The following is a 12,934-nucleotide window of genomic DNA, read 5'->3' on the forward strand; positions in this document are numbered from 1 at the left end:
CGATTGTGAGTCATGTCACACACAATCTCCAACCATTGGTTATGATAGTCACACGGACACCAACCAAGTAGTCTGCAGCGATCAACATGGCTCACACTAGAATTTAGTGATTTCAAGGTGTGATGCCACGTTTTGGTTTGACTGCCCCTAACTCTCTTTCGACCATCCCCAACACTAGTCAGCATTGCACGTTGTGGTAATCGGTGTTCATGCATTCGTAACACGTGACTCAACCATCTCAGTCGATGAAGATTCATGATGTCATCAAGTGATTTACCATCATCATTTCCAAATACCCTGTATCTTTCTAACCTCACTATTACTTAGCCGGTGGTACCAGCAGATGCAAACAATATTTCTAATGCATCTGTGGTCAAATATTAGTAATTTACGAGTATCTTCTATCCTTAATGACCATATTTCGCAGCCGTAATGTGGAACAAGACGAACTGCTGCGCAGCATATTTGTCCCTTAATCGGTAGACGGATATTTCGCCTTCATCAGAGTTGACTTAAGTTGGCAAAAGCCAAGCACGTCTTATGAATCCGTGCTGAGATTTAGTCAGACACTAACTAATTAGGTCTGATCAGACTTCCAAGATAAGTGAAATTGTCAGCATGTTCAACTACTTCACTTCCTATCCTTAGTTCAGGTGTTGATGCAGGTCAGTCGATGAAGATTCATGATGTCATCAACTAATTTACCATCATCATTTCCAAATATCCTGTATCTTTCTAACTTCACTATTACTTACCTGATGATTCTAGCGCTAATTAACTTATCTTCATATCTAAATACTATAACATTGAAATATCTTCTATTCTTTTTAGCTTCATTTATTAAAGAGAATAATTCAAATTCACAAAATAATTCACCTGATGATTTACAATCTACAACTTATGGTATGAATCCATCAATACAAACATTACCATCTACATCATCTACATCTATATCTAATCATCCATCTACACTTTTAATTGAATCTTATCATTGGAATAAATCAATACAAGGTGATCCAATAAAATATCTTGAAACAACTGGTACTAATTCTATATCATTATTATTATCATTTAGTCGATATTGTTATAAATTAATCATTTATGCACCATTAGGTTATGTTATCACTATTCTTGGACGTCAACGTTCATCAATTCATATCAATAATCAATTCATTCAATTATCTAATAAAGATATTCATCAATCAATCAATATATTATTTGATGATTATGATTATATATTATTAAATGGGATTACAATCTGTCCATTATTAATTAAATATTATGCAAATCAATTGATTCAGTGTATGTATAATATTGGACAATCTATAGAAATATTAGTACATTTAACTGAGATCTATGTATCTTACATGACTACCAACACCATCACCACCACCACCACCACCAACACCACCAACACCACCACAACTACCACCACTACCACTACTCATAGTAACAATAATAATAGTAGTATTATAATAAATAATACAGAATTGAATGAATTAGAATTTAAAGAAAAATTTACAAATGCTATAAACAATTTAATTACTAAAGAAAATGAACTTAAACAATTATTATCTATATGGCCTAATCAAAAAGTAAGGAAGTGTATTTACTTATTGTTATTTAGAAAGTGTAATTAATCAATCTCTTGTTAGTAATATATGTGTATCTTGTGAGTATTATCGCGATATTGACTTAATTCACAAGATTTTTGTAAGCAATGATGGATAGTGATTAGTAGTGGAATTCAGTTTGATGTAGGTTTTGTCCTATTTGGGATTGATCAACTGAATGTACATGCATCTTAGAGAGTTGATGTTCACTCTGGGACTTGAACTCAGTATTATTCGCTTCAAACGCTTTTTGTGTTATCTACTTAGCTACTGAGTCCTGATAGCCACTTACTTGTGCAATGGGGTGAATTTAAATTCATATGGTATTATTTGGCTTGTATCTTTCCATTGAGGTTTAAGACTGCAATTGATCAGTCTGTTATTGGCATATTTGCATACTGTGCATATGCCTCGATATTAAATTAATTAAGCTTTTATAATCAAATATGGATAGTGACTAGTAGTGGAATTCAGTTTGATGTAGGTTTTGTCCTATTTGGGATTGATCAACTGAATGTACATGCATCTTAGAGAGTTGATGTTCACTCTGGGACTTGAACTCAGTATTATTCGCTTCAAACGCTATTGCGTTATCTACTTAGCTACTGAGTCCTGAATCCAGTTTGATGCACGTTTTGTTCTAGTTGGGATTCATCAGCTGGATACATCTGTATCCCAGGGTTTGAAGTGAAAGGTACTTGGTTCGAATCCTGAAGTGAACATCAACTTTGGGGTTCAGGTACATCCAGCCGATGAGTCCTAAATAAAGACGAAACGTGCCTCTTGGATTTCACTGCTAGCCACTATCCATCTTTGATTGAATATATCTGTTTTCCTTTTTTTTAAAGATTTATTTATAATATTAGAATAGGGGGGGTTTGTAAAGGATGATGTATGTGTTTAAAGTTAAGTTCATCAGTTGGTCTATACTTGATCATCACTGAAAACTTGAAAGTATTGCATAATTGTTTCTTTCTAGTGTGGGATTCCTCAACAATGAAAATCTATGATCCCGTACCAAAGGGATTCTAACCTAGAGCCTTCGGTTTCGCGCACAAATGTTTACATTTTAGACCAATGATCCGACCGGCATCCAACGGTGTTAATGTTTAATTCTAATCGATCTATGGATTGTGCAACCTTTCATTGACTCATGAATTCAACTTTAAACATACTTCATTCTCCACAAACTCCTATTCTAATAATAATCAAGTGCTCACTACTGAATAGTTTTAACAAGGATTTCCTGAAGTCCTAGTGAGAAGCCGTAACCAGTGAAGTTCAATCCATGTTGGATAGGAGAGGGTTATCCAACTTAGAAAATGGATGAAGGGTTGCACAAGATCATGGATTGACTGAAATTAAACATTAACACCGTTGAATGTAAGTTTAGTGATCTAGAGGTCAAGCATCCTCTCATGATATCAAAAGTTCTAAGTTAGAATTACAGATGCAAGATCGTGGATGCGCACTTCTGAGGAGTTCCTATTCTGGAACACAACGGCCTTCCAGTGGTTAACTATCATTATGTCTATTAGTTTATTCGAATCGGCATCAATCAATTTACATTGTGTTTAGTTGTGATGAATTATGTACAATCGACTAGTACAGATGTGTTCAAATTTTTTTATATTTTTACTTGTAAATTATTTTTCGATTCATCGTTTGGTGAGACTATAATTTATGGACAGCCTTTGAGTTTGATGGAGTTTTGTTCTTTGAGCTGGATGGTTTAATCGTGGAGGTTTCATCGTTCTTCTGAACGACATCATCAGCATAAACTTCACATAGAAGTGTTCGAATTTCTCCTGATGCGTTTCACAGCTTGTTCTGTACACCTCGACGTTGATTGGTTCATATTGACCTTAAATTTATCATTGTTCACTTCTTTGTTTTGGTTGTGTCCTCCATTGGTTTGAGTTTTGTTCCTATATTTGTGCATAATTTTCCTGATTGGTTGATAAATTGGGTCAATATAAACGTGCTTGTTGATTGCTGATTGACCCGAGTGCCAGGCTTCTAAAATTTTGCTGGTGTTTTTGGAATTTCCTCTGCCTTTGAGTAACGCTAAAGTGACCTTAAGAGTGTAAACCTAGTAACTAGGACAAAATGAGGGTTATAAACTTGTGGGAGGAATTCGAATTATGAATTATAGTCAATGGTTAAGGTTAGGAATTAGATTTAGGGTTTTCATCAAGAACTGACATCAACTATAATGTCAAAACTCTATTTAACCAAATGGATGAGTGAATTTCGCTCGAAAATCCGAAACCTGTTATCTGATACCAGATTGGTTCATCCATAAATTATAGTCTCGTCCTTAAGTTGTTTAGTATATATATATATGAAAGATTTCCCTAGTTGAGATCATGAGTCAATTGAAGCTAGATCGCTATGGAAAATCTGGAAGCACTGGACGACCGTTTCGTCTTATTATAAGACTCTTCAGCAGATATATGAGACTTAAAAAGAACAGAAATAGATTACATCATAATGTGTTCATAACATTCAAATATCATAAGAAGGTTGTGTAGTGATCGAATAGTCAGAGAAGAACAAGGAGGATTTTTATCATGGTTTGTATTTATGAATTCAGAACATGATGAACATTTATTAGAAAGAACATAATACGTTTAGATCATATTGTTATATCTCAGCGAGAATACTGAATGGTAACTATTCGGATCTATTAATGGATTAATACTATACACATTGTCTTATTCTATAACTATTCAGTAACTAGATCATATATATCTATATTCCTGTTATTATACGCTTTATTTTGACTCAAAGATTATTATTATACAATTCGCCGTCTTTGAGTTATGCCCTGTCTATTAATTACAGTCACCCACATTCACAGCGACTTTTGGCTTAGATCTTGTATAAATGTTATTTTCCATTTTATAGTATGATGTAGTCTGTTTCGTTTGTATATAAACCCAGTATGTTTGAAATATCATGATTCATATCATAGAGGCTGAGATTAATGTTCTGAACTTGATAGGCAGAGCCAGGTAGGAAGAATGACCGGTAAGAACTCTAGACTTCTCGTATGGGTTTATACATTATAAATCCGGTTGATAAGTCACTATTTTTTAATTGACGGTATCATTACGTCATATATATTGATAGGGGAACAAGGCCACAAGGCTATAATCTGTAATCCAGTTTTAAAGATCGTTAAACTGGAATCTCTATTAGATTCCTCAGTAAATTGTTAGTTGAAGGTATTGTACATCATGGATTGTTACTAACTAGACAACTATTGAAAATTAAAAGAACACTAGATAAATATCTTATCGGAATATTGTTGAGTCGGCTTTCCGAGAACTGCAGCAGAGCCTCTAGAGGCCCTAAAAGAGCCGAAGAGTCCTAGAAAATCAGAGCATGATGGAACTTTCTAGAATGCCAACGTGACGTGCTACCATTGGTCAGTAGCATAATATGTCTTTTAGCGGATTGGCCAAAATATGATGTTGATTTAACAAATGCTAACATCTATAAATACCCATATTTTCCTGTACAAAAATGAACCTTTGGATTAAAGTGTTTTTTGCTTAATTTGCGCCTTTTCTTTCGTGTTCAGTTCTCTGCGTAGTTCTAGCTTGCGGGTTAATAGAATAGCTTAGGAACCGAATAAAGCGTTCAAATTAAGAAGATTTATCAGATATGGAACTTTTTAGTATACAGCCTAACAATCTAGAAGTAATACAATCTTCAATCGATTTGCGGATATTTAATTTGATCCCTAATGGTTTGTTGATGTCTATTACAAATAAAATTCTAAACTAGGATAAAGTAGATGTTTGTAGTGTGGTGTCGAGTCGAGGTTAACTATGAGCACCACTACAAAAAGACTACGTGCCAGTTAATCGATAAAATCCCCCGTAAGCCAAATATCAGAAGGCAGTTGATGGCTGTAGTCGAGATGCATTTGTTGGCGATCTCGTGATATCGGAAGGATACCGAGATCGTTCCAAAGGAGTACAAGCGTGGTAAGGGAGCGTAACCCAATCCGTACAAGGTCACAGTCAATTGAAGGATAATGGAGAAGTAATATGGCTGTCTTTAGCACAGTTAAACAAACGAGCATAGTAAAACAATCACTAGTACAATTGGTTATAATAATGATTGTTTCCATTAAACCCATCGCGTTCTCCTGATAAAAGTAGGTCACTACATGTTCAGTACTACCTAATACTCACAAATCTCATTCTATGTGTCATAATTATAATCCTAAGTATGATATACCTTTCTATTTAGATAATTAAACCAACTTTATTGTCAATACTACAACGTTTCACTGAAAATTCTGGAACATCCGATATGAATTATGCTTGGCGTATATTACAAACAGATTTTATTACAATCAATCCATTTCGAGTAGTTTATAGTCATGGTAATATGATGTAATAATTGTCTGTTTTGTTATTATTTCATTGATTAGCTCGTTTAGTTATATGTAATGATATGGAGTTCAACAAGTAGATTCATATTGATGACATTCAATTCATGAACCGATTGATGTTAGACAACCACTGAGAACCTGAAAGCACTGGAAGGCTGTTTCGTTCTATTGTGGGACTCCTCAGCGGTGTGTATCCACGACTTTGCACCTTGGGATTCAAACCCATGGCCTTCAGTCTAGCGCGCGAATGCTTAACCTTATCATTTTGAAAATGATTATGTTCTTACTAGCGGCCAAATTTAAGATAGATCTCTGAAGCTCTAGTTATCATCTATGATAGATAGAGTTCAATGATGTTGAAAGTGAGATAGATAACAACGATGGTAAAGGTTGTGAAGGTAGTAAATTTAAATGAATGTGGAAGTTGTAGGTGTTTACTAATGAGAAATCTCATACTAGTCTGAAACAACTTTCCATTATTCCTTGGTTTTAGAATGACTGGTAATGAAATATGATTTTACTTATTCAAGATGAAGTTTAAAAGTTACATATTGACGATTAACTGTTTGTTGTTTTTTACAATAAAATTGGAGTATCTATATAAAAGCAAATTATTAGTTAGCACTAAAAATTACTGTCCCATACATACGGAAAAGTGCAGATGAAGACAACTAGTGAAGCAGAAGTCTCTACATCAGCAGGATTCAACATACTTATTTACTTACTTACGACTGTTACTCCACGTGGAGGAGCATAGGCCGCCAATCCACACTTTCCTGTCGTGAGCAGATCTCAACATATACAGGGGAAAAAGGAAGGTCCTCGAATACAACACGCAGAACACAAACCCAATCACATTTGATGGAGAAGCTCAGGAAGATGTGCAATCTTTCACGTATCTGGGGAGCATCATCACCAATGAACAAGGAGGATTTGATGCAGACGTAAAGGCGAGGATTAACAAAGCAAGGACAGAATTCCTACAGTTAAAGAACATATGGAACTAAAAACAACTGTCAACCAATACTAAAGTCGCATTCTTCAATACGAACGTCAAGACAGTTCTACTCTACTGAGCTGAAACGTGATGAACTACTACAACCATCATCAAAAAGATAAAAGTATTTCTAAACAGTTGTCTACGTAAGAAAGTAAATGTCCGTTGGTTGGATATCATCAACAACAAAATACTGTGTGAGAGAATAGACCAACCTCCGGTCGAGGCGGAAATTAGGGAAAGATGTTAGATGTGTATAGGACGCACATTGAGGAAATTATCAAACTGCATCACGAGGCAAGCCCTGACTTGGAGTTCTGAAGGGAAACAAAAAGAGGAAGACCAAAGAAAATACTTAGTCGGGAGTTGGAAGCAGATATGAAAAGGATAAACAGGAACTGGAAAGTATTCTCAAGGACAGAGTTGAATGCAAAATGTCGATGGTTGGCCTACACTCCTCGATCAGTGGTAACAGGCGTAAGTAAAATTACTTTTCTTTCAAATATGTTTTTTTTTTTGGTCGACGTAGATAACACTGTGGAGTCCGAAAGAAATACGTAGAAACGGCTATGTTGTCTTTCCAGATTTTAAGTGACTTTCCAGAAAATATGACAGAAATTTAGTTGATATCCATAGTGTAGTAAACAAGAACACACGTCGGGACAATCAAGTGTCATATACTACTTATGTGGATATAAGTAGCTCACATCACAATAGGAATTATATCTTTTTCTAAAGACTTTTTTTTAAAAAAAAAATTTCAGAAACGGTTTCAAATCCTGCTCCTTCAGTTATAACAAAACAAAAATCAAAAGTGCTTAGTTCACGTAAGTATTGAATAGATTTATTATTCTTTCCGAGTATTTTATTTGAGCTGAAATACCATATTTTCGTTATTTATTTATTTAACCACATAAACATTGATAAAAGGAAGCACCAAATAGATATGAGCCACATAAATCATTCAATTTATATGAGTGCTGGGATACTGTCCGGGTGCTCAAACGGAAATAGGCACTATTCTTAAGGGCCACAACTAGAGCCTTCGACCCGAAAGCCTGATCCACAAGGCAGTGGAGCAACCCAAGGAAATACATTTTCACGGTAGCTGGTAATCAACGATTGGTTCACACACATTTTGTTTCTTTAGGATCCTGGAGCCCATGTGCACCAGCTGTTTGGAATGAGGGTTTTCCAACTTTCCTAGGTGAACCTCTCGTGTCCACCAACTCGTTTAAAGCACCAGATATTTGCTTTTTGTTCTCTCACTTCTGTAAACAGCAGTAATGCGGTGATAAGTCAGTGAGTAGGACGTCACTGACATTGGCTGTATACATGTGACCATGTGAGAGCATTTGGGAGTGAGAGCCTAATGTCCTCACTCTCGACCGTACTATGGAATTTGGGGGCAAATCGCCTAGTTCAATGTGATTTTCATTAGCGGTTGTCACTGATATGAATCGTTCTGATGTATATATTTAGACTCTTGACATGACATTACTCAGTTTGTTTCTCAAAGTCAAAAATGAGACATAACAAAGACAAGCTACAAGTATTTACTTCCACTTCTAAAGGTCAAATTTTTATTTGAGCGATAACAATGCTAAATATCAGAAGGGGTTTTGTGGAGATTTTAGGGATTTCAGTAGTTTAAATCATGATTTAATTGAAGCTAGATCACCATGGAAAACCTGAAAGCACTGGATGTCGTTTCGTCCTAGTATGGGACTTCTGGGTTTGAATCTTCGCGGGGGATTGTGGATGCGTAGTGCTGAGGAGTACCACAACAGGAGGAAACGGCCGTTCAGTGCTTCCAAGTTTTCCATGGTGATCTAGCTTCAATTGTTTCATGATTTAAACTACTGAAATGCTAAATATGTGTTTAAAGCTTCCTGCTGATAATCAACACTCACAAATTCAACATCTTTTACAATGATTGAAAAAGTATCATTTTAAACGTTCAGTTCTAGTGATTTGTTCATATTCAGTTTCAGATTTATACGCTTCATAAACATTACTGCGGACTCGTATGCTATAGTTGAATAGGATTGGATCCAAACCTATCTAGCTTAAGGGAATAGTTACAAAGCATCATTTAGAAATTATTTTATAGATTCAGCTTAGTTGATCGAGGATCTGAGCTTTCGAATCTAAACTATGATCTATGTAATCAGAGATTAGTTGAGTAGAATCAGTAATCATTGAAGATTCACTACGATTTTGTTGGGGATGCTAGAACACCAAGAACTAACTTGGTAAATGTCTTGCTTTTGTGATTTTATTTCTGGATTTCGCACCAAAAGCACCCATTCTTACCTTCAGATTATATTTTCTACTTGAAAGGATCCTAAATGTCATTGGTTCGTTGGACTTTTAATGTGTGACTTTTCCCAAGGACATTTTTATGTGCTAAATATTCGCCTAAGTTGTGTGCTTGTTATTGTTTGTACTTTTGAAGGCTTTTGGAATGTACTTTCTCTCATCTGAACCTGAAATTCTTACTCTAGTTAGTGAGGCTGGGGTGCATTGGAATAATTGATTGGTGTCCGTGTGACTATCATAACCAATGGTTGGAGATTGTGTGTGACATGACTCACAATCGATCGATCACAATGGTATGGGTGTATACACACTCTGTCTTTCCTTAAATTGTGAGACTGAAATCGTTTCATATCTTTCTTTGTACCAACTAATTCTTTCTTTCTGTACTATAACCTTATCTGCAATCTTTCTTTTATATCATTGAGTTAACTACTCCTATGAATCTGGTGTTCGTGTTGTTGTGCTAATGAGGTATTGCAACTTGAACCGATGCTTATATATGTTCCTGGTCTTTTGTTGTAGCTGACTGACTGACTTCGTCCTGTTCACCAATTTAGGTGATCTCTTAATGTCTTCAAATATAGCAGACTCATAACAGAGAAACATATTTATTAATTTTTTACTACATTGCATTGGATTAACAACGAACGTTATATAGATGAATCAACTCGAATAGAAACGGTTGTGAAATGAAATCCTAGTAGTGATTACTACTACTACTACCACTACTAGTACTATTCACTCTACTGTTACCGTGGTGTGTACTACTTATATTGACATAAGTAGTAGATGATGTTAGTCGTAAACAGAAGGTCTGGCAGCAGAGACACAAGAGGATTGAATAGTAAAGAATGGGAAAAGAATGCAATTTGTATGAAAATGTAAGAACAATGAAGTCTGAGTGATTATGAGACGACAACTGATGGATATTTTGCTAAGTACGTATTTACTATTTGATTATTAGATTTTATTAGCAAGTCCTGTAATTTTGTGTTAAACGCATTCTATTGTTCCCACTGGTGTTCTGTTCGCTAAGTTTCTACTACATCTATCAAACATTTTTCTTTCAATAGGTGGAGAGAAAACTAATCAGTCAGTTAAAATGTGAGTTGATTTTCATGTTTTGTATATAATCAGTGTAATAAAAAATGATCCCAATTTGATGAGTGAATAAATGAAGTCGATATGATTCTTTGTTTAACTGTTATTTCATTTATTTATTTATATATTTAAACACAAGGAGGCACCAAATAGATATGCGCCACATAAATCATTCGATTTGTTTGAGGGCTGGGATACTGTCCGGGTGCTCAAACCGAATCATGCGGTTTACTCAGGGGGCCACAACCAGAGCCATCAACCCAAAGGTCTAATCCACAAGGCAGTGGAGCAACGTAAGGAGGTGTAGTCCCAGACTAGTCGATGACCAACAATGGTTGCATACACCGTTTTTTTCCTTAGGATCCTGGAGCCCAATTTCACCATTAGTTTGGAATAAGGGTTTTCCAACTTCGATAGGTGAATCCTCCATATCCACCAACCTGGTTAAATCGCCGAACATTCACTTTTCGTTCTCTCAATTTCGTAAACAATACCCCTCACCGAGAGAATGCAGTGAGTAGGACTTCCTTGACGGTGGTTATATGCACGTGGCTATATGAGAGCATTTAGATTGGGATAGCTTAAGCTCTCCACCGTACCAGAGCATTTGGGGGCTATTGTTTCACATATTCTTGCATATCAATCATAACAATATGATAAATATCTTTTCATGAATTTCGACTTCAAGTCATTCAACACTATTATTGATAATGGTAACAATAAACTATAAGAGTAAATTTTAAACCTGATTGTAACTAGAATAGTATGATATTTATATGTGCTTTTAGTTTATTCCTAAAAACGCTAACTAACAATATAATACTGTTAACCCGTCGTAAAGGTTGATGGCTATCTGTTCAGTGAATGATACGTTAGTATTTGACATGTAAATTATTGGACTTGAGGTTAAGTGTAAACATCAACCTTGAGGAGTTATAGCAGGTAAATACAACTGATAATCTCTAAATAGGATGAAATGCTCAATCGGGATTCTAATACTATTCACACATTGTACACTTTAAAACAACCGTTTCGTTGAAATTAGACTATCCCATTTTTTTAAACTGAAATGTTCTAAGTGATGAACATACCTATAAATTTTATCACTATGATAACTGTAAAATTGAGTCTGTCGGCACTTTTGTAACTGGATAAGCAACTATTAAATATAGGGGATTGTCGCTTTATATGTGCGTATCGACTCTGTTGAATTCACAGTCTTATTGCCTTGATAATCTTGATAAGTTGGAACCACTGACGTCCTTCCATCCACTCCAATTCCCACAACACAAAGTGAGAACACGAAAGATTGTTGTGATGAAGATTTACTGACTCTTTGAAAACCCGTCTCCAAAAAATTTCAAAATCACACCATCTTTAGACTATAATACAATCATTTATATAACAACTTTATAGTACATAAAGGAGGAAGTAGTTACAGTTACTGTAAAAACGCATACAATAAATGTAGTTCACCTGAATTATCAGAGGGAATAAAGTTGTCACTATGGACGAGAGTTCATACTTGTCCTGTAGAACAAAGTTTATACTGAATTGATACAAAAATGTTTTTGATTCAGATTATGACATGATTGATTTTAGACCACAATTGAAAACCTGGAAGCACTGGAAGGCCGTTTCGTCCTATTGTGGGACTGCTTAGCAGTGCGCATCCACAAACCTCCTCGCGGGTCCGAACCCAGGGCCTTTAGTTTCACGCACGAACGCTTAACCTCTTGACCACTGAGTTTGCTGGCATCCGACGGTGTTAATGTCCAACTTGAACAAATCTACGAAATCGCGCGATCATCTTCCATTGTAATGAGGTAGATACCTGTCTCTATCCAACACGGACTAGCTCCACTGGTCATAGCTTCTCACTAGAACTCCCAGAATTCCCTCGCGAAGCTAGTCACTAGTGAGGAGAAAAAGGATTGACCTTAAAATGTCACCTTAAACGTAGTTCAAACTCTGACCAACGTTCATAATGAATTATAATATATATATATATATTGCCCTAACTAATTTCATCTTCTTATCATCCCTTTCTTATCAAGCGTATATATTACTTATATGACTCCATGACCTACGAATTTAGCACTATTCCTTATGATTAATCACATGATATTCTCTTGTTTTAGTCGAAACTTTGTTTGTATAAGAACTGATTCAATGTATTGACTGAAGATCTTGAATTTCTGTATGATAGCCTGACTATATTTATCCACTAATAATTCACTATCATTTATGGACAACTTTGAGCGACGCCAGACTGACCATGAGAGTGTGCACCTAATAACTAGGATCAAACAAAGGTTATAAACCAGTGTGAAGTATTAGAATTATGATTCACAATTGATGGGGGGTTGTTGTTCATCACGAACTGACATCAGCTATAATATCAAAACTCAATTTAAAGAAATAGATGAATGAATTTTGCTCTAACCTCCGAAACCCAATGAACTTATACCTGATTAGTCCATCGTTTGC

The 12,934-nt window shown here is 35.5% G+C and overlaps 1 protein-coding gene across 1 annotated transcript in view; it reads left to right on the forward strand.

The window, feature by feature from the left end:
- Positions 1-12,934, forward strand: part of MS3_00010273 (uncharacterized protein) — a gene marked incomplete at its 3' end in the record, with an annotated part of 64,417 nt that overhangs the window by 33,042 nt on the left and 18,441 nt on the right. Inside the window, exons 17-20 of the mRNA XM_051218637.1 lie at positions 832-1,595; positions 5,880-6,015; positions 7,786-7,848; positions 10,417-10,447. Of these exons, the coding sequence (XP_051070143.1) occupies positions 832-1,595; positions 5,880-6,015; positions 7,786-7,848; positions 10,417-10,447 (994 nt within the window). The remainder of the gene's footprint in view (positions 1-831; positions 1,596-5,879; positions 6,016-7,785; positions 7,849-10,416; positions 10,448-12,934) is intronic.

Source organism: Schistosoma haematobium, chromosome ZW (assembly GCF_000699445.3).
Source record: "Schistosoma haematobium chromosome ZW, whole genome shotgun sequence".
Taxonomy (NCBI): Eukaryota; Metazoa; Platyhelminthes; class Trematoda; order Strigeidida; family Schistosomatidae; genus Schistosoma; species Schistosoma haematobium.